The 25,781-nt window shown below is 41.9% G+C and overlaps 1 protein-coding gene across 6 annotated transcripts in view; it reads left to right on the top strand.

Annotated features, from left to right (window-relative positions):
- The window catches only part of PLPP4 (phospholipid phosphatase 4), a 138,761-nt gene that overhangs the window by 55,967 nt on the left and 57,013 nt on the right, over positions 1–25,781 (top strand). For 3 of the 6 annotated variants that reach the window (XM_054436341.2, XM_063670329.1, XM_063670330.1), the window contains exons 3-5: positions 4,574–4,664; positions 9,491–9,554; positions 11,780–11,904. The exons of 1 other annotated variant lie outside the window; for it this stretch is intronic. In XM_054436341.2, coding sequence (XP_054292316.1) covers positions 4,574–4,664; positions 9,491–9,554; positions 11,780–11,904 — 280 coding nt within the window. Of the gene's footprint in view, positions 1–4,573; positions 4,665–9,490; positions 9,555–11,538; positions 11,556–11,779; positions 11,905–25,781 lie in introns of those variants that run through there. 2 more of the 6 variants (XM_054436342.2, XM_063670331.1) reach the window with 2 other exon arrangements.

The following is a 25,781-nucleotide window of genomic DNA, read 5'->3' on the forward strand; positions in this document are numbered from 1 at the left end:
CTGAACTCACCTCTCCTCAATCTGAGTCCATTCCGCACATTTTTTTTTTGTACAGAGCTCTGGCTTCCCAGCCTGTGGAATCCATACAAAACTAGCCACATTCCAGATCCTGCTTAATGATACATACGCTATCTCTTTATGTGGGCACTGTGCAGTACAATTAGTAACTTTAAAGATGGTGTTCAATATGTAATTTCTGCCAGCCTCAGTTTCCCAATCTGTAAACTAAAGCTTTTGGGCTAAGGGAATCACCGAGATTCAGGACTCCAACCTAGGAGCATGGCAACCCAGTCTGGGAGTCCTGGTCCCACTAGCTGTGTACATTTGTGTGTTCACTCATCTCTCTGAGTTTTAGTTTCGTTATTTGTACAATGGGAATAATATTTTCCATAACAGAGTAGTTAGAAGATTGGAAAGTGTGAGGAAAGTCCTTAACACATAGTAGGTGCTTAAGATATGACAGCTGTCATTGAAATTTCTATGACTTATCTCTGACCTGGAAACAAGCCTCCTTGCCTTTCTTTTTTAACTTGGAAAAAAAGCATGCACTATGTTTTATTTAATGTTTACTTTCTAGGGTAGGAACTGCTCTAACATTGTGGTCAAAAGTGCAGAGCCTAATTTAGATGGTCTGGGTGCAAATCCTCATTTTACCACTTGATTAGTTGTGTGACTTCCGGCAGGTTGCTGAACCTCTCTGTGCTTTATTTTCCTATGCATTAAGTAAGAAGCCTTTTCCACGTAGAATTGCTGTGAGAAGTGAATGAGTTAATTTCCATGGGGTGCCTAGAATAGACCATAGTCCTTAGTAAGTTCTCAGTACATGTTAGCTTTTGTTATTCTAACCTAAGTATGTACATTCAGCAGCCCCATACTCATAACAAGTGAGCAGAACTCAAGTCCAAGAAGGGTTCAATATGTTCTCTGAATCCTGCAGCAGTGTTTGGCTGGAATTCTTTGTTTTCTGTCAGGTCTCATTTAATAAGCTCTGACCACTCCCCATCTTCCTACCCTGGGCTCATCCTAGGATTTCCTGGGATTTGATTCTTTTAAAATTAGCCATGGAAACATTAACAGAAGAGAAAACAATACCAAGGGAGATTTTGCTTGCTCATGTTTTTCCTCCACCTCTGCCCATGTGTGGAGGTACAAGGGAGCATCCCCACTTTACGTCCCTCTGTCCATCTTCATCTGCTCCCCTGGCCTGGGCAGCAGAACCGCAGCTACCAATGGCCTTTGTCCGAAGAGTGGAATGCTTATGCACTGGTTTCGATTCAATCTGCTTTGCTGAGTGAAAGTGTGGTGGTGGGGTGCTTACTCTCTTCATTCCTCCTTTACCCAGTTCAAGATGTTTTGCCCCAGGAGGAAGTTGTTTTCCTAATGTGTTGGCTTCTGAAGTTCCTCTTAATTCCAACTTTCATTACAAAATGTTTGTGTATAAGGGGGTGAATGATACATGTAACTATGTCTCTATCCATTGTGATTCATGGACTGTGCTGCCCAAGGATATGGCAGATACATTTCCAGGAGAAGAATGAGACACCAGGGCCCATTGCTTTTAGGATGAGAGGAGGAAACAAGCCACATCTTGCAATCACACAGACACCTCTGCTGCAGCAACTCTGGAGTGGGAACCATGGCACTTTGAAGGCTGCATTCCCTTGCCTGGGAAGCCCTTGATGTGGGGAGCCTTGGGCCCTCCTAGGTGCTTAGCATTGGCTCAAGAGCAGTTGATAGTGGTCCTAGAAAAGATACCAATATGCATCTACCTAGGAAATTTGCAGCATAAGTTAAATTAAGTCCAGCCTTGTTGGGGAAGTGGGGGTGAGGGTCCAATTAGGAAGAGGCAAGTTGAGGCAGGGAGCAGTTCTAAAGGAGACCGCTGGGCCATCAGGCCACGAGCTTGGAGTCATTGGGCAGCTCTAATGAATTCTTCAACCTGCACACCTGGCCTTGATCCTGAGCGCCTCCCACCTGGCACCCACATCTCCTATGTAGGCCGTGATTTTCTGCTCTGGAATTTCCTTTGGAAGCCTCATTGGGAAAGTCATCCCAACTCATATTTTTTTCTGGGGTTTCATTGTTGCCTAACCTTAGATTATACCAGCTGGGATTGTCTTGAAATGTTTCCTTCAAATCCATGTTGTTCTCCTATATAAACGCTGACTTGGTGGAGTCATTACTGGGTCATCCACTATTTAGTGAGTTGCTTTCTCCTATTTGGGAGCACATTGCCTGGTCTGTATGCAGTGCTTAAAGGGACAGAAAACAGAACAGTAAGCTGGTAGTCTTCATGTTTGGATTTGGAGAAACAAGGACTTCTTTGGCCTTGACCATAACATTGGACTTTAGTAAGTGGTGCTTCAATTCTTGTTCTTTAAGCACTAAATGCATGAGTCAAAAGTCTAAGGCATAATTCTCAATCATCAGCATCAGTACCATTTGAGATACTGTTAAAAATGTACATTTCCAGGCCGGGTGTGGTGACTCATGCCTGTAATCCCAGCACTTTGGGAGGCCGAGGTGGCAGATCAAGAGGTCAGGAGATAGAGACCATCCTGGCTAACACGGTGAAACCCCGTCTCTACTAAAAAAGTACAAAAAATTAGCCGGGCATGGTGGCGGGCGCCTGTAGTACCAGCTATTTGGGAGGCTGAGGCAGGAGAATGGCGTGAACCCAGGAGGCGGAGCTTGCAGTGAGCCGAGATCGCACCACTGCACTCCAATCTGGGTGACAGAGTGATACTCCGTCTCAAAAAAAAAAAAAAAAAAAAAAAAAAGTACATTTCCAGACCAGCTGTATAAGCATGTTTGAGGAAATCAGTACTTTAACAAGCCGTGTAGTTATTTAGGTGTGAGAGCTGCCCAATAACTTATGGCACAGACTTACTGGACCTCTTAACTCAGGAGTGTTGCCCTTCTGAATAGTCCGCAGGGGAATCCTCTGCTTTCTCTGTAGCAGTTCTGAATCTCCTGTAGTGCATCTGCCCTTTAGCACCTGAATACCCTCCATGGTGGCAAGACTTGCTTATTTGACTTTTAAACAGTCCAAATCATTCAGGGCCACAGCTGAATCATCAAACTGGTTACTACCACTTCTGGTCAGAAAGAAATGGTGGCAGGTAAGGAGAGGGCTTTTTTCATGTCTCATACAAATGGCCTCTGAAGACAGTTCCCAAAGAGGAGTCCTTGAGATAATTTGCACTCTAGCAGTCTGGTTGTAGTAAGGGTGTGGAGCATCTAAGCCTGCATTCATTTGGTTGAATTCTGTTTTTATAAAAGAAGAGTTCTTGGCCAACATGGTGAGACCCCCATCTCTGCTAAAAATAGAAAAATTAGCTGGGCGTGGTGGTGTGCACCTGTAGTCCCAGCTACTCAGGAGGCTGAGGCAGGAGAATTGCTTGAACCCGAGAGGTGGAGGTTGCAGTGAGCGGAGATCACGCCACTGCGCTCCAGCCTGGTGACAGAGTGAGACTCCATCTAAAAAAATAAAAAATACATTTAAAAAAGAAGAGCATCTTCCATCCATGCCTTAGTCCCATCAGGAAGCCCATCTCCAAAAAGTGATGTCTTACTAGAGCAGAGAGAGAGATTTCCAGAATTATGAACACTATTGGTCAACAGTTACACCCCAGCCCTCCCACCACTGACTGCTAGGCCAATTCTGGATTTGTGAGATGTTCAGTCTCTTCTGATATTGTTATCCTGAGATGTTATAGTCATGAGGAAGTAACATAAATGCCTTTTATATGGTTGGTGGAAGGTTTAAAAACAATTTACTAATTATGGAAAGCTGGAATAAAGACTCAATATGGGAATGGAAACCTTGTCCCCAAATCCTGGCCTCACCCCTGTCCAGTTGTATGTTCCCAGGCACATCACCTAGTCCTCAAGCCTGGAGGAGGCAGTCACAGAGTTATCATGAGGATGTAAGAGGCTCCTGGACTTGACGGTTCCTAGCATGGTTTCTACCTCACAGGAGGTTTTGTAATGAGTGTTGGTTGCATCTGAATCCCACCAGTTTAACTCATTAAGTCTGAGTTGAGCATCTATGTGGAGGAAAGGGGGTAGAGGAAGGGAAGAGGAGAGTCTTTATACAAACGGACTAAACTCTGCTTTGCAGAAGAGATAAATATTCAACAAAAGAACACCAAAAGGGAATGAATTGATTGACTCTAAGTGAGTCTCAAATGCACTCATGTTTCCAGAGAGATAGGAGTGGGAGGCCAAGGGTTCCTCACCCTTCCACAGAGGAGAGCATGAGGGGAATTACTGGCAGACATGATTCATCGTAATTATAGACTATTCTTTTCCATTTAAAAAGTCACTGCTTTAAACATGGCTCTCAGCAATTACAAATCAATTATAACCTACAATCAGATCTTCCATTTTTAAAGTCTGTGTAGTCTCTAAACACAGACATACATCATCCTTTTTTTTTGTTTGAGGGCAGGAGTTCAGTAAGATTATTCAACCAGGGAGTCTAAATGAAGCTAACGGGAACTAATTATCAGTCAGCCCTTCTGATAGCAAACTGATGTCCTCATAAGGGATTGTTTGTTATTTCTTCCAGGCAATTTCTTTCCTCACACCCCTGGCTGTTATTTGTGTGGTGAAAATTATCCGGCGAACAGACAAGACTGAAATTAAGGAAGCCTTCTTAGGTAGAGTATTCACAGTTCCTGCTTTAGGGAATGGGGCTGACCTTAATTAGATGATCACATTTAAGAAATCTCAGTTACACCCAACTGATTTTTTCTTTTGGTCAAATTAAGCTGGGGAGGAACAAGATAAGATAAAGATAAACTTTAAGCCCAAAGAAGAGCCAATGTGCGGTCCTAAATGAAGGATATTCAGAGACCGCCCACTGTGGCTGTCCGTTGTGCTGAATGCTCGTAACACCCCATACACACCAGAGAGCTGTGCTGCTCAGGCGCAGACTCCGGGTAGCTCTTGGCAGTAAGGCAAAGTAAATCTAAAACTTTGTTGCCTCCGACTGTCCACTCTCACATTTTTGGCTAATAGACCCACATTATGGGCAATTCAGAAATCAACCACAGACTCCTCGACCAAATGCTGTTGGCTAGAGGCAATAATAGGCAAATGTGGGTGTAAAATAAAATAGATATTACAAACAAGCTCTATAACTCATCTTAGATTTGAAGACATTTTGGTAGTTAAGTGTTCATTATTACATGAAGAGTGCTATGATCTTTGTCATTGATTATAACATCATTGTTATAAATTCTTCCCAAGCCGAGCCATGTCTGCATGGGACAAGGGTTTGACATTTCAAGATTAAATATGTTTTTCTGGTCTTCATGTTAATCAAATCCTGAGTAAATGACAGCAATAAGAGATAGCCAAAATGACTTGGCTGGTTTAGCAAACAAAATAAACTAAGCTGTAGCCAGGTTTTCAGCTTTTTGACCATGAGAAAAACCAAATCAGGTTGATTTTTTTCTTTTTTTGACACGTCACCTAAAAGTTACCCAAATCCTCAGCCCAAATTTTGTTTTTGGTGTGTTATATGGACTTACCATTCAATGGGATAGTAAGTCTGGAAAATGAGAGCCTTCACTTAAGGGTATGTTTGTTTGTTAATTATTGGGCTTTGGGGAAATGAAAATGTAGCAAAATATGGTCCTCCCTTTTCCATGGTAAGGGAGTGAGTGTGAGAGCTGCATCTAGGGAGTGTGGGACAAGCAGCAGCTCCTGCCCTAAAGCAGCACAGAGAACGCTTCCTATATAGCCAGGCTCCTGTTAGGCCTTATCTACTTGAAAGGAACAGAATCCCTCTCAAATTAGCTCAAATAAATTAGGGGTTTAATTACAGGGCTCTGATAAGCAATCTCACAGACATCCAATAAAAAGGGGGGAAAGTTCAGAGGCACCTCACAGGGACTGGAATGGGGAGCTGGGCCATCAGGAGGGGAGACCTCCCTCTTGGCTCATGACCACTGCAATGTGCCTTGCCTCTTCTCCTCACACTCCCAGCCTAATTCCTCTGCCTCAACTTTGTTTCTGCTGCCCCATGTCTGGTTTATGTGAGGCTTGGTGGTGGTGATTTCTGCCACAAATCTGTCTGCCTGTTCAACTTCGATGCCTACCCACCAAGCTTCACTGTGTTTCTTGGTCCAGACTTCCTAGACAGAGTCTCTGGCTCAGCTCATTTCTCCAGCCTGGACACAAAAGCCATGAGTCCCTGGCCAGCCTGTGGATGCCCTCCCTCAGGTCAGGTGTGTACCACAGGCTGCCCTTGTGTGGCTTGGACTTTTGGTGACCGGTTTCAGTCTCCTCAGCTGAGGCGGAAAAAGGTCACACTCTCCAAGGATGCAGGTAGGTGTCCCTCCACACATGGCTTGAGTGGCCAGGCAGTGTTTGGATGGATATCACCATAGTCTCCAAAAAGTGCTGTTGGGAGCCCCCTCAGTTCATTTGGAAATCCCTTTAGTTCATTCTTTATTCTAGTGGCTCCCCTGGCATGGAGTCTCAAGATAAGTGACTGTGGGTGAGAACTGTCTTTCATGGTTATGATTCTCACTGACGGCTGGCTTTTGGAGTGGGGCTGCCATCACAGCAGTAAGTAGCTCACAGTTGCCTTCTCCAGACTTTTCATTCTCAGCTAAATCTCCCTTAGGATGACATTTCAAAATTGAACGTCATACTCTGTCTCCTATATGTTAACAGAGAAGGTGGAATTATTGGATGTTCTGTTTGCCTAAATAAATGAGAGCCTGCCCTATAAAAATGATGAACAGCCTCCCATTGTGTGTAGAGGTTTTTTTTTCAATCACTACTTTTAGGAAGTCTTGGAAGTAGGGGGTGGGAGTGGGTGATCTTTAAAAGCCAAAGACAGAAAACTGGCTGTAGATTTTCCAGTGTTGTCTGGAATTCAGGACTCTATCGACCAGGAGGTTTAGTTCTCAGCATGCTTCTTTACTCAGATGTCTTCAGCAGACTTTAACCCAGGCTTCCAAACCTGGATCCCAAGTGCTGCCCTCATCTCCAGGTAAACAGTGGCCATGTTTGTGCATCTGGCATTGGATGAGAGGAGTGAGGTTTGCCCCATGCAGCACTGGGCTTTTAGGAATTCAGGCTGCAGAACAGTCAGGTCTGTATAATAGAGAACCCTGTTATAAAAGCACGATAGTGCTGAATTTCCTACAACAACAAAAGTAACAACAAAAGCCCTCTAATCCCCTGGAATGCTTATAACCAGTAGCGTCCTGAGTACAGGCTGCTTACAAGCCGACTCATGGGACATGTTGCTTTGAAATTTTTTATCAGACACAGTATGGTTTGTCTTTTTGACTCTTCTCTCAAACCCACACTGCTGTGGGATGCTGTAAAAAGAGAACAGCCCTTATGAATCACACCCACTGGGTTATTGTTAATGAACAAGTATTCCTGATGGGGGCCATTTATTTTCCTGTTTGTCCAGCCTTTCATGGGTCTGATCCCAGCACAGCCTTCTCTCTGGTATCAATGAGGGGCTCCTGCATTGATCCCCGGAGGGTTGTGCTATTCCAATAAAAATATTAAGCAGTTTGGGTTCCTTCTAGAATGCTGAAATGACCTCCATGTTAAATATCATCACCAGCTTCCTACCTTTCTGTTTCCTTCATGTGTTTGGATTAGACAGGAAAGTTGCCAACTGTAGATGGTTATATCATATCCATACATTTTCCAGCTCAGCTATTTCAGACTTTTTAAAGAACTGCTCTGTGCTGCGATAAGCCCACCAGGCTCAGAGGCTGGGGAAGTGATCCCCGTGGCTGTGTATGAAGTTCACCAAGATTTACGTGGGGCGATAGGGAATTGGCTAGGGATGCTTGTTCCCAGAGACGCCATGCTAGGACCAGGATGAGAATGAGTCCAGCCCCACTGGGAAAACACAGCAGTGAGCGTGGCAGGCCAGCCCTAACAGAGAAAAGACCACAATAATTTTGCGGCAATCTCACAACCTGTTAATTATCAGGGTTTGTGGAGAGAATATGGCAAAGATATCCCAGAGAATTTGCTCTCCCCTCTTGGAGACAGGCCTCTCCACAGTGCTCTGAGCTTGCCAGAGAGAAGGGAAGCTGGCATTTAAGGAAGGAAGGATCTATGTGTTCAGAATGCAATCAGTGGATCTTTCCAAGTTCCCTCATATTCAGTTCCAATTTCTGCACCCCCATTGCATGCTCAGTGTTTTAATGGCAGTGCTGTGCGGCTGATTCACGCTCTGCCCTCCAAGTCTGTGGCCTGTCCCTCCTTTCTGCTATGCTCAGATATGGCCAGTTGCCCCCATCTCACACTTAGGTGATTTGTTTCCCCTTGACAAAGATGTTCATTTGAATGTGTCCCTCCCATTCTCTCTGCTTCAGATAACTTGTTAAAAGCAGGTTGGGTTGTGTTCCCATCTCTGTGGCTCGTACTCTTAGTGACCATGTTGGCCGTTCCGGAGTACTTTCTGCTCATAGAACAACACATTTGTCTCTCTCAATGGGCCGTGAGTTGCCCTAGGCAGCTTCTTCCCAAAAATGCCCCCATTCACTGCTATATTCTTATATAGATCTCAGCTAGTATTGAACAGTTAATATTTGCCAAAGGGAAATGGTAGCTCACATGCTTTATTATTCAACAAAGCAGTGGAATGGGGCATCAATAGGTTTGTATTTCTTCGGTGAGGCATTTGACCTTCTATCACATTGATGGTGATGACTTTGCCTTTTACGCACTCTCGATAAACCACAGGAGAGAAGTGCAACATTTTTGCAGTGAAAGCTCTGTGACTCATGTTACCTGCCGCCTTCGGGACAATCTGTGCTGCATCTGGCAAAGTCTTCCCAAACTGTTTGGAGAAAGTTCCTGTGCTCTGTATAGTCAAATAATGTATCCCAGAAGTTCTTGCTGTTTTAGATGGCAAAAAGCACCGCCTGGGCAGACCTCCAAACCCAGTGAGGCTTTTGGACTCTGCACCTTCACAGAAACAGTGATTTGTTTGATAACAAATGGACAGCTGTCGGCCGGTGATGGGTCAATAATGAGATAATTGCCGAGTGGGAATGTCCTTTTCTGCAGTAGGATTCCAGCAGCTGCTCCGATTAGAATTATGTCTGAGAAGGTTGCCAGGAGGAAATAAAAAAAGTTATGTTTCTTGCTACCAGTAAAAGAAATTCTACATGCTGTGGTATTAAATCTGTTCATATCAGGCGAGAAAATGATAGATGAGCTCCTCTGTGATTGTGAAAATTTCAGTCAAGGAGGAGAGATAAATTTCATGTCACAGGGGCCTAGAATTTTATGAGTCATTCTCCAAAGTCCTGGCTTAATTATATTTTGCTGTAGCAACCCAAACGTATCTCTGTTTTCAAAGTATTCGTTCATATTTCTCTTGTCATTAAATAGTATTATAATGTAACAGTGATGATGATGATAATGATGATGATGATTTTGATTTGAGAGCCAGCTTGCTATTTTTCTGTCTGTTGGTTTTGTTTTGTAGCGGTGTCCTTGGCTCTTGCTTTGAATGGAGTCTGCACAAACACTATTAAATTAATAGTGGGAAGGTAAGTTCCAAGAAGAATGAAATGGTGACTTAGACTGTCAGGGTCATCTATATAGGAAGCTGGGCCAGAGGACACTGGATGGGACAGATTTGAGCTCATCTGGTCTCCCTTAAATCGTTGTCCTTCTGAGCTTTCCATCCTTAGCACAGATCTTTCCTTTGAATTATGAACTCACTATTTTAGAAAGCAGATCACTAGCAAGGAAGTGACCACTGACCATACTTTCTTGTGAGACAAGCAGATCACTAGCAAGGTAGGGCCACTGACCATACTTTCTTGTGGGACAAGCAGATCACTAGCAAGGAAGGGCCACTGACCATACTTTCTTGTGGGACAAGCAGATCACTAGCAAGGAAGGGCCACTGACCATACTTTCTTTTGGGACAAACCTCACTGCTGGTGTTTTCAGATCCTTCCCCTGCCAGCCCAGGGCCTTCCAGGACACCCACTCACTTGTCAGTTTTGGCCTCTAATAAATAAGTAGGATTACTTACCTATCATTCTCTTCAGGATGAGACATATGGGTTGGCATTTGAGCCTTGGCTTATGGCACATTTCTCTTACTGCCCCTGAGAAATGATTTCTGTTTTCCATTTATCTTTCCTTCTCTTCTGACTGCTCTGGTGAAGAGCTGGTCTCTACAGACATGAGCAGTCAAAACATCTGAATTCAAGACCTAACTAACTCTAGCTGGCTGTTGGCCTGGGACACACTAGATCCCCTCTCAGAACGTTAGTATTTATTTTATCTACTGGATGCAGGCCAGGGACTGAGGGGGCAGGAGATAGATAAAAATCAGGCAGTACAGGGCCTGTTGCTGCTGTGTTCCCTTAACTTTGTGTGCCCTGACCAGTGCTCACTCTCAGGCCTCGCCCCTCTGAGGTTCTGGTGCATTAGGTGGACATCCATACTTGGAGAAACACTGGCTGAGTACTGGAGAGACAGTACCCCAGCTGTTCTGGTAGACTGCTTAGGCCCTACCTGAGTTGCAGAGCTGAAGGACCAGTGATCAGGACTGTGACCTGGAGTGCTCAGAAAGCAGGCACTGTGTTTCCAACATTAGCTAAGCTTCACCCGTGGTAGGTGCTCAGCGAAGATTAGTTGAGTATGAATGTGAGGTGATAGGCCATCACCCACCTGTGTGAGGACCCTCATTCGAGTGAGGCAGTAAAGCGTGGGGTGAAGTGTGTCAGCATGAAGATCCAGGCGCTGGTGTTCAGAGCTTTTCCTTGCCACTTACCGGATGTGTGTGACCTTGAGCAATGAAGAGCCTTCATTTTTGTACCTGTAAAATACAGACAGCTCCAGGCTCTGCCTCAGGGTTCTCCTAAGGATTATATGACACAGTGGGTGTGTGGAGCTTAGCACTGTGTCTGAAGCCTAGTAAGCACTCAGGACTTCCTACAGCTGTGATTGCTGCAAGAGGCTCGACTTCAGGCCCAAGGCCACCCCTATGTCCCTTTAGAGGTCTCTTTCCCATGTCCTAGACCAGAGAGGCCAACCTGGGGCACTGTCTTTTGCATCATGGAGCTGAGTATTCAAGGTCTCTCAGTGAGGCCAGGTGAGGCCTGCCATTTCAGGAAGGGCAAGCGGCTGCCCAAATTCAGGATGTATGGACACGAGGAGCCTGGAGTCTTGGATCTCAGAGGCAACCTCTGAAATAGATCAAGCAGTAGAGCAGTAGATAAATAGGATTACTTATTTATCGTTCTCTTCAGGATGAGACCTATGGATTGGCATTTGAGCAATCCATACCAATATCCAACAATAGAGTGGTAGATCAAGACAGGAAGTAACTTTTAGTCCACAGGTGGCATGAAGCCTTCCTTTTCACACCTGTCAAACAAGGAACTTGGGCCAGAGGACACTGCTTAGGTGCCTCCTGTAAGTCATATCACTTTATCCTCAGGACCTCAGCTTTGGGTCAGTATTGATTTCCCCCTTCTACAGATGTGGAAACTGAAGCTGGGGGAGACCAAGTGACCTTCCCAAGGTCATAAAGTGAGTAAGTGGTACGTGGGAGTGCCAACTCAGATTTTTCTGACACTAAAGCCTGAGCTTTTCCCCAAATGGCTGTGTCTAGAGTATTCTGTGGGGAGCTCCAGTGTTGACGGCCAAGGGGGCTGAGGAAGGAGCTGGGGGCAGTGGGGAGTTGGGGGGGTCAGCTTGGGGTCATTTGTGATGGCAGCATTTTATATTGAAAATGTCCATGGTGTCTTTTGTAGACCTCGCCCCGATTTCTTTTACCGCTGCTTTCCAGATGGAGTGATGAACTCGGAAATGCATTGCACAGGTGACCCCGATCTGGTGTCCGAGGGCCGCAAAAGCTTCCCCAGCATCCATTCCTCCTGTAAGTTCATGGCTGGGATTCTCTTAATGCCCCCAGTCATGTTTCCTGCTCACTGTCTTTGGGAATTTAGGTGCAGAGAAAAGCACTGGTACAGGAATGTTAAGCGCAGTCCATTTTTCTTCACTTTACGGCGTTTGGCTTAGAAACAAGATTATTCAACAGGAAGTAATAAGCCCTGGATGAGGCTCTGGAGCTTATAGAACATTGCATGTGTTGCTTTCATGAGCTTGGCAGAGCGTAACATGTGATACTTTACCCCTGCACGGTACGATTCAGGACAAAGGAATGCTCCATGCTCCCTGGGACCCTCCATTGTTTAGGTCATTGTTCTCTCTAGTTTATTTCTTCAATTCAGGTGTTGCGTGTGTGTGTACACATATAGTACATATGTATACATATATACATATACATACATATATACATGCATATACATATACGTCCCCCCATGCCTCCAGTTTATAGTCTGACTATAGATGTGTGAACACCTTAAAACAAAGACTTAATACTGTGAATCAGAAGCTGTGCAATGTAGCTGAAAAGGAGACAGGTCTTTGAAGTCTAACAAACCCTGGCTCTGCCAGGTATTAGCTCTGTGACTTCACCTCCCTGTGCCTCAGTTCCTGCTGTGTAACATGGGAAGAAGAATGCCTCCATTATTGGTTGGAATGAAGATTAAAATAAGTGGTGATGATCAGTCACATTTCTGGAGCAGCAGCTATGCCAAAATGATAACATAAATTATCTTATGTAATTCATGCAGTATATGTAAAGCACTTAGTATTGTGACTTTCAATAAACAGTAGTTGTCCATGTGATTATTGATTATCAGAGCTGAAGTTCCCTGAGCATTCTGGCTTGTGCCATCATCCATCCGTCAGTTCATATTGCATGACTCAGGTGCCAGACACTGTGCCAGGCATGGGGGATGCAAAGATAAATAAGATGCAGCTTGTGTCCTGGGGAGTGCCCAGGTAGTGACAGATGGTGTATTTAAGTTGATGATTCCTGGGATAACTGGAGAACTATGGTCACAGGTGACCATCTTGAATACGACAGGCTCTTCTCATGATGCCAAGTCCTGAATTCTCCCACGAGTCTGATTATTATTTACCTTTAGCAAGCCTGCTATTTTAGTTTCTTTTTTCTCTAAATACCCGAGACACATCCTACTAATGGCTGAATCAGGAAATAACTGAACGCTGTTTCCTGGGGAGTGGCTGTTGAACATGTTGCTCAGAGCCGTTGAAGACTAGGGCCTGTCAACGAGACATTAGCTGGGGGCAGACACTCTAAATGAATCACTGTCAACTTGCACAACAACCTACCAGGTGGGGGATTGTCCCAGTCTTACACATAAGGGCACTGAGGATCAGGCAGGCTTGGTAACTTGTCTAAGGACACCAGCTCTGACAGGAATAGCTGTAGGTACCAGCTGGAGGAATTCCTGCTGTCTTGGGACTTTCAATAATCAAATACAACAAAACATTTACAGTCCATGTTTATTTAAGTAAATAATGAATTTTCTTCTCTAGTTTGTTGGAAACTGTGGTGAGTTGAGTAGTTGCCTCCAAACAGATACGTTTAAGTCCCAGCCCCTGGAACGTGTGAGTGTGACCTTATTTGGAAAAAGGGTCTTGGTTGATAATAATATGACATTGTAGACTAGAAATTTGCTAAGAGAGTAGATTTCACGTGCTGTCATCACAAAAAAATAAAGTAACAATGTGATGAGATGGATATGGTAACTTGTTTGACTGTCATAATCCTTTTGCTGTGTATATTTTTATTTGAAAGAATGAACACTGTTTTACATGCCAAAAAAGAAAAAGGAAAAGTAAAAGGATCTTGGCAGATGCAATTAAGTTCAGATCTCGAGATGAGATCATTCTGGATTTAGGGTGAGCCCTAAGCCCAGTGGTAGGTGTCCTTATAAAAGAAAGGATCAGCCAGGTGCAGTGGCTCACGCCTGTAATCCCAGCACTTTGGGAGCCCAAGGCAGGCGGATCACGAGGTCAGGAGATGAAGACCATCCTGGCCAACATGGTGAAACCCCATCTCTACTAAAAACACACACAAAAAAATTAGCTGGGCTTGGTGGTGCATGCCTGTAATCCCAGCTACTCAGGAGGCTGAGGCAGGAAAACAGCTTGAACCAGGGGGTCAGAGGTTACAGTGACCTAAGATTGTGCCAGTGCACTCCAGCCTGGCAACAGAGTGAGACTCCATCTCAAGAAAAAAAAAAAAAGCTCAAGGTTCTTGTAGGCTCTAGCCATACCTGTGACTTAATGCAGAATACCCATTTGGAGTTGCTTCCTCCCTAAATATGTTTTTTTCCTCTATGCAGTCCCATTTTAAGTGAGCTCCTGTTTTGGAGGCCTTGTAGTTACCAGCTGGAGGAATTCCTGCTGTATTGAGTTATTGTCTCCTTGTTTCTAGGGAGTCCCATGCTGGCATTGTTTAGAGGTACCTGGAATAGTATTCACATGGGATCAGCTCCCATCTGCTCTCCATCTGTCTCTTGGTAGCATCACTCAAGTTCTCTTAGATTTTTTCTCCCTTTGTTCTCTTCTCCTTTCCTTCTCTTCCTTCTTTCATTCCTCCCTTCTCCCTCCTGTCACTTTCTGTCCTCCCAAAGACTTGGTGCTGAATCTTAAGGGGCTTCAGAAATTAAAAGCACCTAAGAAGTGAAACTCTAAGGAAAACCTTAATACTGGCTTCTAGAATGGTTGGTAGGGGACTGTAGCACAATTTACTGTCTACTGTTGCATTTGAACTTGGGAACAAAATAGCTGTCATGTGAATATCTCAAGCTGTCAGCCTACTGGACCTCAAAGATTAGAAGCTGGACCCCACAAAAATGTTGATTTTAGATGCACACCCTCCCCTCCAACCACCAGGAAGCATTTTCTGACATGGCTGGCTTTTGGCTGCCTTGTCAAATGGGTGGCTGACATCTGATCTGTGCTAGACAAGCTTTTTGGCAGAGGCAATTATATCCTTTGCTTATGATGCTACTTAAAATGTTACACATTTTTACTACCTGGCAGACATGGAATTCTACCCAGTCTGTAGGCTTTGATGATGGTATTTTCATTTATTTTCTCCTTTTTTTAAATGACAGGGTAGTGATTGGCTTGAAGGGAGTGCCATATCCACTTAGAAAAACCACCGGTGCTGTTTTCTGGATTTCTTAGTAGCTAATAAGAAGCCTAGTAGTTGATGTGACTGCTCCTCAGAGGGGTGACCTAAGTGGACTCCCATTTTGATATAAACACTCTTTTTTTTCCTTAAAAAGTCAATTTCATAGGCTGGACTTGAGTGACTGGGCAAGGGAGTTCTGGACTGAGGGATCTCCTAAGACTAATTCTCCATGCTAGGTAGACATGGATTTTGCTTCTGCTGTGTTTGCAGATAATTGGCAGCTGGAATGGAGTCCATGTCCTCATATCGTCCTTAGAACAGTTGGTTTTCTTTGAACTTAAGAACAAACATTGATTTCTTTTGGAAACAAAGGATCTTGTTCTTAATCTACCATAAGCAGCCAAACAACGCTTGTCTGAAGGGCTTTTGTGTCAGACTCTCAGCAAACAGCAGTTCCCCATGGCAGCATTTTTATGGGGCTTGCTCTGTAAGGCAGCCTAAGCCACCCTTGATTGGAAAAGCGGAGACCACAATTTCAAGGAGCAAGTGATTTTCATCCAACCTAAAAGAAGCTTAGGCTTTAAAGTGGAGAAAGGCAGTGTACCTTCCCATAGTGCTTAAAGCAGGGATATTCTGAAAAGAGAATTTGTCTCTCAGAGCATAATCCCGATTTTTTATTGAGTACTGATTCAACTTCCAGAGAAAGGATAGATATAAGAGAGAAAAATAGAAAAAACAAATTATTAATGCTAAGTCGAGGTATTAAGAAACTTCTTTCCTGTGAAAATGGTGGGAATAAATAAAGCAGTACTCTCGTCCAGGTGTCAGCGAATGACAGCATGCGGACCAAGTCCAGTGGCTGCTAGCTTTTGTAGGTAGAGTCTTACGGGAACACAGAGATGCCTGTTCATTTCCATGTTGTCTATGGCCTCTTTCACTTTACAATGGCCATGTTGAGGAGTTGCAGAAGAGAAACATGGCCCACAAAACTGAAAATATTTATTATCTGGCCCTTTACAGAGAAAATTTACTAACCTTGCAGTCGCCCATGCTCCAAACAGATAGTATTAAGAAGCTTTACTAAAGGAAGACCAGTGCACTCAAATTTTGCACATGAATGTTTCAATTTTAAACATTTTAAAACTCTATTACAGTATAAAAAGGGGCAGTTGTCGCTTGTGGAATACATTTTTTAAATGACAGAGAAAGCCTAAAAGGTATGCCTGGCTGATGAAGATTCAACAGATGCTTCTTGAGTTCTTTCCGTTAGGTATGTACCAGGATGAGCCCTTGGGGAGAGTAGAAGGGTGATCAGACATGGCCCACGTTTTCCTCCAGGATAAAGGCAAACACTAAGTGGTTGAACACCACACTCTGGGAGTGGGGAGCTGAGAATTCCAATCAGGGGACAGGGAAAGCCACCAGGGAGGAAAAGCCCTTTATCTTGTAGTTTCCCATAAATGAGTACATACAAGTTACATGTTTTGAGATGTTTACTATTCTTTAGCTGCATGTAGAATTCTAGGAGGAAAATCATTTCCATGCAGGATTCCAGTTCACACTGTGCTTGAGAAGTCTGACCGCATTCCTTTGCTATGTTTTTCTTTCTTTCTTTGGAAACTTTTATGGTCCTTTCTCTGTGTCTCACCATCTAAAGTCCACAATGATGTACCTTACTGGGATTTGTTTTTGGTATTTATCGTTCTGCTAACTCTGTAGGTCTTTTTAATCTGGAACTTCATGTGCCTCACCTTTGTATTCCCCGTTTCTTCTTCCTGGAACTGTATTAGGCAGATGTTGAGTCTCCTGGACTGATCTTATCTTTATATTATCTCTTCTTTCCTACTGTCTATCTCTCTTTTTTTTGTTGTTAATCTGTCAGGGAGACTTTAAAATTTGTATCTACTAAAGCTTCTGTAGAATTTTTATTATGATTTTTCTATTTTTAATTTCCAAGAGCTCTTTCTTGAACTCTGATTAGAAAAATCATCAACATCCTTTTTTTGTCTTTTCATGGGTACATCATCTCTTACCCCGCTTTGTTTGCAGGTTTCATCTGTACCCTACCTTCCCTTTATTTGTGTGTTTTTGAATCAGCTTTCCTTAAATATCTGGTACCTTTGCTGTATGTTGTTATTTAAGGTTGAATCATAAAGCTAATTGGGCAGGGCTTGTTAATTGGGCTTCACTGAGGGTGGCTGGAGTGAGCTGGGTTTTCATTGGTTGACCTCCAGTGTTAGCGTCTGGCATTTACTTTGAGGCTGTTTGATTCCCTAGAGGAGGCTCTTCTTACTCCTGCCTGGTGTATGTGAACCTGGCATTCTGGAAGCTGTGCAGAAGGGCATAGGCACTCACAGGTCAGTTCTTAGTCTTTCACATCATCTCCCTATTTTCCATCTGTTTGTTCAGCCATGCCCTCTACTCATCTGTTTTTCCAAAACCAGAGCCTCAGATAGTTAAAACTTCTGTCTTCCTCAAAAGTTGGAAAGGGGATGGTTTCCTGGCTTTGAAGGAGGGGTGGAAACCTGGAGAGTTTAGCTTCTCTTTATCGGCACTTTCCACCTATTTGCCTGTTTCCAGCCCCATAGTTCACCCCCTGCCTTCTGCAGTACCTGGTGCCTCTAGTTTCAAAGCTTTTCAGGGCCCTGCCTGGTGAATGGGCTGCCTCTCATCAGCACCACCCTCTGCAGGTGTGTAGATTGAGCTGTCTTCAGCTCTGCAAGTCGGTATCTACTTTGCCACCTGCTTCCCATCTTCATAGAGTGGTGTGGTGTTCAGGTGCTCCTAGATGGAGTGTGTGTTCTTGTTTGTATTAGTGAGGGCTCTCTGGAGAAACAAAACCAGTAGGATGTCTGTCTGTCTGTCTACCTATCTGTCTATTTGTCTGTCTACCTATCTGTCAATCAATCATCAGTCATCTATGTTAGCAATCTATCAATCAATTGATTGATTGATTTTAGGGAATTGGTTCATGAAATTGTGGTGGCTGGCAAGTCTGAAATCTATAGGGCAGGGTGGCAGGCTGGAAATTCAGGTAAGAACTGATGTTACATTGTTGACCCCCCAGATACGCAGACCAGCAGGTGGGAACTCAGATAGGATTTCTACACTGCAGTCTTGAGGTAAAATTCCTTCTTATCTGGGAAACCTCAATCTTTACTCTTAAGGCCTTGAACTGATTGGATGAGGCCCCTCACCTTATATAAAGGGTAATAAATAATACCCTCCATAATTTCTTACTTAAAGTCAATTGATTGCAAACGTTCCTCACTGCTAAAAATACCTTTACAGTAACATCTAGGCTGGTGTGTGTTTGACTAAACAACTGGCAACCATAGTCTAGCCAAGTTGACACATAAGGTTACCGATCACACTGTTCTTCCTTTCTTCCTGCATCATTTTAAAGTCACAAATACCGTCATGATGGTCTAATGCATTCGTTGTAGAGGAATCATTTTTTAGAGAGCTCTTGCTTTGCCTCAGTGTTATTACTGTTGATAGCAGAGTCCTTGAAGGTGGAGCATACAGACTATAGGGTCTTTTACTGGCTGCGTGTCTGGGAGTTTGCTTTTGCTGAAGGAATCTAAGTAGGTTTTAACTATGAATTGAGAAATTATCACATGATAGCATGCATCTATGCCAGGTTTAATGCCATCGAGCATGAATATTCAATATTATAAACCAGCTGGTTCTTAGAGTGGTTGGGCAGGCCTTTGCATAAAGAAAGAGGAAACAGGAAAGTAGAGGAAATTGCAAGATTTGTTTGTTTTGCATCATTTAATGGAGTGAAATTGCTGTCAAGGGGTTTTGCTGCTACATGGGAAATTTGAAAAAATGCCACTCTCTTTCCTTTTTTTTTTTTTTTTTTTTTGAGACGGAGTCTCGCTCTGTTGCCCAGCCTGGAGTGCAGCGGCGCAATCTCGGCTCACTGCAACCTCTGCCTCCCGGGTTCACACCATTCTCCTGCCTCAGCCTCCCGAGTAGCTGGGACTACAGGCGCCCGCCACCACGCCCAGCTAATTTTTTGTATTTTTAGTAGAGATGGGGTTTCACTGTGTTAGCCAGGATGGTCTCCATCTGCTGACCTCGTGGTCCGCCCTCCTTGGCCTCCTAAAGTGCTGGGATTACAGGCGTGAGCCACTGCACCCAGCCGCCACTCTCCTTTCTTTTAAGAATTGTATAAAATGGCATGGGCTGCTTAGGTCATTTGTTCCAACAGGACACATTGGTGGCCATGTGTCTGAGGTCACCTCAACTTGTGTGGTTTCTCTTATAACTTAAAAATGAAAGCTCCCATGTTCACTGATATGTCAAGGGATATCAGCAAACTTGACAAGATCCCCTCATGGTTTTTTCCCTGAATTTTTATAACCCTACATCTCAAGCTTCCAAGACAATTGTGGAGGTTCTGGGAATAAAGGAAGACTCCCCCTAGATCCTGGGAGGCTTGCTTTGGGCATGCCAAACCCCTGGAGGGAATGGTTGTTTAAAGCTGAATCAGACCTCTTTGGAGGGCAATGTTTCTCAACTTGTTTTTTTGTTTTGTTTTGTTTTGCTTTGTTTTTTATCACTCCCTCCTCCCCATGGAGCCTTTTTAGATTTTTTTAAAAATAATTCCCCACCATAAAATATTAATGCCACAGATATATTGTATATCTGTTTATGTCTTAAAAATACAAGCATCTAGGTTCACAGTCATATTAAGGGACATCAGCATATTAGGCAAGAGCCCCTCATGTTTTTTTGTTTTTTTGGTTTTTTTTGTTTCCTAATGACTTTTTTCCCTAAATAATTGTAATATCTAAGATTTTAAGATCTCCCCAGGAATCAATTTTCATCTCCTCAGGGGGCATATGAGAATGCATGTTCTAGGGCAGTGGTTCTCCACTGGGCAGTTTTGCACCCCCCAGGGGACATTTAGCAATGTCTGGAGACATTTTTGGTTGTCACAAGTGTGCGTGTGTGTGTGTGTGCATGCATGTGTAACAGGGGGTGCTATTGGCATCTCGAGCACAGAGGTCAAGGATGCTGCTGAATATCCTGCAGGGCACAGGATAGCCCCGTGACAAATAATTATCTGGCCTCAAATGTGAATAGTGTCCAGGCTGAGGAAGCCCATTCTAGGGTAATTAGGCAAATATATGGAAGAAATTGATCACTGTGTTAAATTCGTCCACTCTCCAGGTTCCTGGTCTGAATAAGTAGAATATTTTTAGCAATGGGTACTGTTTAATTAATTCAAAATACTCTTTCTCAAAGAAATAGCTCACTATTTGATTTCTGTGAAAAAAAAGATCAGAGTCAGATTAAAGGTTATAATTAAAACTCAGTGCAAAGCCAGAAATAGTGGCTCATGTCTGTAATCTCAGTGTTATGGGAGGCTGAGGTAGGAGGACCACTTTAGGCCAGGAGTTCGAGACCAGCCTAGGCAACATAGTAAGACCATGTCTCTAGAAAATACTTTTTTGGTATGCAGCAGAGCAGCTCCTTCGCTGAGATCTATTGAAAGCCGTCAACACAAGGGTTTGTAAAAAAGAAAAAAACAAAAAATAATAAAAGAAACAAAAAAATGTTTTAAAAAGAAGCCAGGGATTGTGGCACACTCCTGTAATCCTAGCTATTAGGAGGTGGGAAGATCACATGAACCTGTGAGTTTGAGGCTCAAGTGAGCTATGATTGCACCTCTGCACTCCAGCCTGGGCAACAGAGCAAGACCTGTCTCAAACAAACAAACAAACAAACAAACAAAAATCCAATGCCTCTTTCTTTCAACTTTTTATTATACAACATTTCAGGCATATGAAAGACAGCAATGTCTAGTGAATCCTCATCCCCCCCCATACAGCATTCTGCCCTTCTTGTATCCTGTCCTTCTCTACCCATTTCTCACCACATTCAATGATGATGATTCTTAAAAGTTATTTTAGCATTTTAAGGTGAAATTAGCATCAAAATGCATAAATCATAACCATTGAGTTTTTACAAACGGACACACTGTATAACCCATATTCCTATCACAATACAGAATATTTCCATAACACTGAAATCTCTCTTATGTCCATTTCCAGTCAATCTTCATCCCCATGAGGCAGCCACTGTTCAGGGTTTTTATTTATTTTTTGTCTTTTTTAAACTTTAGATTAGTTTTGCCTATTTTAGAACTTCATAGAAATGGAATCATATAGTATATGCTCTTTTATGTCTGACAGCTTTGGCTCAATATGTCTTGAAATCCATATATGTTGAGTATCAGTAACGTATTCTTTTTTATTTTTGAAAAGTATTTCACTATAATGAGTATCACACACGTTCTTTATCCGTCTTATCTTCGCTAAACATTTCGGTTGTTCTAGTTTGTTTAGTTGTGAATAAAGCTGCCCTGAACATTTGTGTGCAATTATTTAGTGGACATATGTTGTCACTTATCTTGGCTAAGTATCTATGAGTGGCATTGCTTGGTTAAAAGTGAGGTCTGTGCTTAACATTGGAAGAAACCATCCAGCCTTTTTACTAAATGCTTGTGTCAGTTGGCATTCCCATGGGCAATCTATGAAAATTCCAGTAGTCCATATCTTCACCGACATTTGGTGTCATCACTCTTTTCAATTTTAGTCATTTTGGTGGGTGCATAGTGGTATCTCTGTAGTTGTAATTTGCATTTCCCTGATGACTAATGATGCTGTGCACCTTGTCATCTGTATACAGGCTGTTCACTTATCTTACTATATTAATTGGTGGAGTTTCTCCATATTCTGTTTGCAAGCCTTCTGTCAGATAAATTTTCATGCCTATTTTCTTCTATCAATAGAAGAAAGAATAGAAGAAAGAAAGAAGAAGAAATGTATGCCTGTCATTTTCTTTTTTTCTTTTTTTTTTTTTTTTTTTTTTGAGACGGAGTCTTGCTCTGTCACCAGGCTGAAGTGCAGTGGCACCATCTCGGCTCACTGCAACCTCCGGCTCACTGCAACCTCCACCTCCTGAGTTCAAGTGATTCTTCTGCCTCAGCCTCCCAAGTAGCTGGGACTACAGGCACGTGCCACCACGCCCAGCTAATTTTTGTATTTTTAGTAGAGACAGGGATTCACCATGTTGGCCAGGATAGTCTCGATTTCTTGACCTCGTGATCCGACAGCCTCAGCCTCCCAAAGTGCTGGGATTACAGGCATGAGCCACCATGCCTGGCAGCCTGTTATTTTCTTAATGATGTCTTTTGATGAGCAGCGTTTTTAAATTTTGATTAAATCTAATTTACTACTTTCTTCTTTTATGGCTATTGCACTCTGTGTCCTAAGAAACCTTTTCCTGCCCTCAAGTTACAAATCTGTCTTCATATGTTTTCTTTAAAACATTATGGCTTTTATATTTAGGCTTTTCTCTAATTTTTGTTTATAGTATGAGGTAAGAGTTTGAAGTTCATATTTTTTCATATCAGTATTCATGTATTCAGCACCATTTGTTGAGATGACTTTCCTTTCACTATCAAATTACTTTGGTGCCTTTGCAAAAATTAGTAGACTGTATAAGTTTGGATCTACTTCTGTACTCTGCATACTATTCATTAATCTGTGTTTCTATCCTTATTCAAGAACCACACTACATATATATATATGTACACACACTACATATATATGTGTACACACACTATATATGTATATATATATATTATACTTTTAAGTTCTGGGATACACGTGCAGAGCATGCAGGTTTGTTACATAGTTATACACGTGCCATGGTGGTTTGCTGCACCCATCAACCCATCGTCTACATTAGGTATTTCTCCTAATGCTATCCCTCCCCTAACCCCTACACCCCCAACAGGCCCTGGTGTGTGATGTTCCCCTCCCTGTGTCCATGTGTTCTCATTATTCAACTCCCACTTATGAGTGAGAACATGCGGTGTTTGGTTTTCTGTTCCTGTGTTAGTTTACTAAGAATGATGGTTTCCAGCTTCATCCATGTCCCTGCAAAGGACATGAACTCATCCTTTTTTTATGGCTGCATAGCATTCCATGTTGTATATGTACCACATTTTGTTTATCCATTCTATCATTGATGGGCATTTGGGTTGGTTCCAAGTCTTTGCTATTGTGAATAGTGCTGCAATAAACATATGGAACCACACTATATTGATAAGTATAGCATTATATTAGATCTTGACATCAGACAAGATCTTTATTTAAATAAATTCATTTGAAATAAATTTCACATATGATTCAATTCACCCATTTAAAATGGTTTATGGTGTATGTTTTTAGTATATTATCTATTGTATATTCACAGCACTTGCGCAATCACCACAATCTAATTTCACAACATTTTTGTCTCTCATAAAATAAAACCTGAATCCATTAGCTCTCTCCCTCCACCTCTCCCCACCCTTCTCTATCCCCAGACCTAAACAAACATTGATTTACTTACTGTCTCTATAATTTGCCTATTCTGGACATCTCATATAAATGAAATAATACAATATATAGTCATTTGTGACTGATTTCTTTCACTTGGCATAATGTTGTCAAGATTTATGATGTACCATGTATTAGTACTTTATTTTTTATTGCTCAGTAATCTTTTATTATGTGGATATAGATCACATTTTATTTATCCATGAATCTAAGTCATTTGATGGACATTTGGGTTGTTTCCAGCTTTTGGATATTATGAATAGTGCTGCTATAAAAATTGTATACAAGTTTTTGTGTGGATATATGTTTTATTTTGGATACATATTAGGTAGGTGCAAAAGTAATTGCGGTTTTTGCCACTGAAGGTAATAACTAAGAATGGAATTGATGGGCATATGGTAACTCTGGGTATAAATTTGAGGAACTGCCAACCTGCTCTGTTACAACTGCCCATTTTATATTCTGACCAAAAGACCGACATCTAATATTTCCACATCCTTGCCATCATTTGTTATATTCCATCTTTTTTATTATAGCCATGCTAATTGGTGTGAAATGGCATCTGATTATGATTTTGATTTATGTTTCCCTGATGACTAATGAGGTTGAATACCTTTTCATGTGCTGATTGGCCATTTGTATATCTTATCTGCAAAATTTTCTATGCAAATCCTTTGCCCATTTTTAAATCTGGTTATGTGTCTTTTTATCATTGAAGTTTAAGTGCGGTTTTACATATTGTAGATACAAGACCATTCTCAAATATATGATTTGCAAATATCTTCCATTCTGTGGGTTGTATTTTTACTCTCATGATAGTATTGTTTACAGCAAAAAGCTTTAAATTTTGATGTAGTCAAATTTATCTATTTTTCCCCTTTGTTATCTGTGCTTTTGTCGTAATATCTAAGAAACAATTCCTAATCCAAGATCACATTTTTCCTATATAGCTCTCTTGCCTCCTCCCTATTTTCATGCTGTTATTACTGTACATATTGTATCTTTGTATATTACAAACCCAATAATATGTTGTTACAATTATTATTTATATAACTTTATGTCTTTTAAAGAAGCTGAGGGAAAAAAGGAGAGCAAATATGTATTCCTAGAATTTGTTATATTTACCTTCTTACCATATTTGGTTCTTTTCATTTGTTCCTGTGGATTCAAGTTACCATCTGGTTTCATTTCCTTAGTCCAGTCCGGCTTTGCTCCCACCCACTTCTTTTGTGCTGCTATTAGCAAATATATTATCTTTCCATATGTTGTAGGAACAACAATGCAATTACATATGTATCGTTCTTTATTACTGCCTTTTAAATCAGTTAAGAAAGGAGAAGAAAGATGCATTTATACTGTCTTTTATAATTACATAATTAACTTTATTGGTGTTCTTTGTTTTTTGTGTATGATTTCAGATTACTATCTGGGATCACTTGTTTGTGGTCTAAAGACTTTAGTATTTTTTGTGAGGTGGGTCTGCTAGCGATGAATTCTCTCACTTTTAGTTTTTGTTTCTCTGGGAACATCTTTATTTTGCCTACATATTTGAACAATGATTTTGTCTTGATTGACTTTTTTTTTCCTTGAGTATATTGTTCTGTTTTCTTCTGGAGTTGTTTCTGTTGGGAAGTGAGCTGTTCATCTTATTAGGGTTCCCTTGTACGTGACAAATCATTTTTCCTCTTGTTGCTTTAAATATATTTTCCTTCTTTGGCATTCCTCATTTTTATTATGACTTATCTGTATGTGGATCTTTTTGTGTTTATCTACTTGGAGTTCATTGAGCTCCTTGGAGGTATACATTAATGTTTATCATCAAATTTAGGATATTTTCTGCCATTATTTCTTTGCATATCTTTTTTTCTGCTCCCCCTCCTCTCTTATTACTTCTTCAGGTACTTCGATTACATCTACATTGGTATGCTTAAATGTATCCTATATTTCTGTAAGACTTTTTATTTCTCTTCATTTTTCCTTCTGTTTATTGGATTGGAAAATCGCTATCGAACTATCTTAAATTTGCTGATTCTTAATTCTTTGTTTCCAATCTACTGCTAAGGCCCTCTAGTAAATTTTTCCCTTCAGTTATTGTACTTTTCAATTCCAGAATTTGGTTCTCTTTTATAATTTGTGTCTTTATTGGTATTCTTAATTTGATGAGACATTGTCATCATCCCTTCCATCCCTTCCTGAGGCAAGCTTTCCTTTAGTTCTCTGAATAGAATTATAATGGCTACTTTGAAGTCTTTGTTAAATCTGGCATCTGGTGGCCCTCACAGGCAGTTTCCGTTGCCTCCTTTTTCTCCCGGTGTATGATCGGACTTTCCT

This window comes from Pongo pygmaeus, chromosome 8 (genome assembly GCF_028885625.2).
Source record: "Pongo pygmaeus isolate AG05252 chromosome 8, NHGRI_mPonPyg2-v2.0_pri, whole genome shotgun sequence".
Lineage (NCBI taxonomy): Eukaryota > Metazoa > Chordata > Mammalia > Primates > Hominidae > Pongo > Pongo pygmaeus.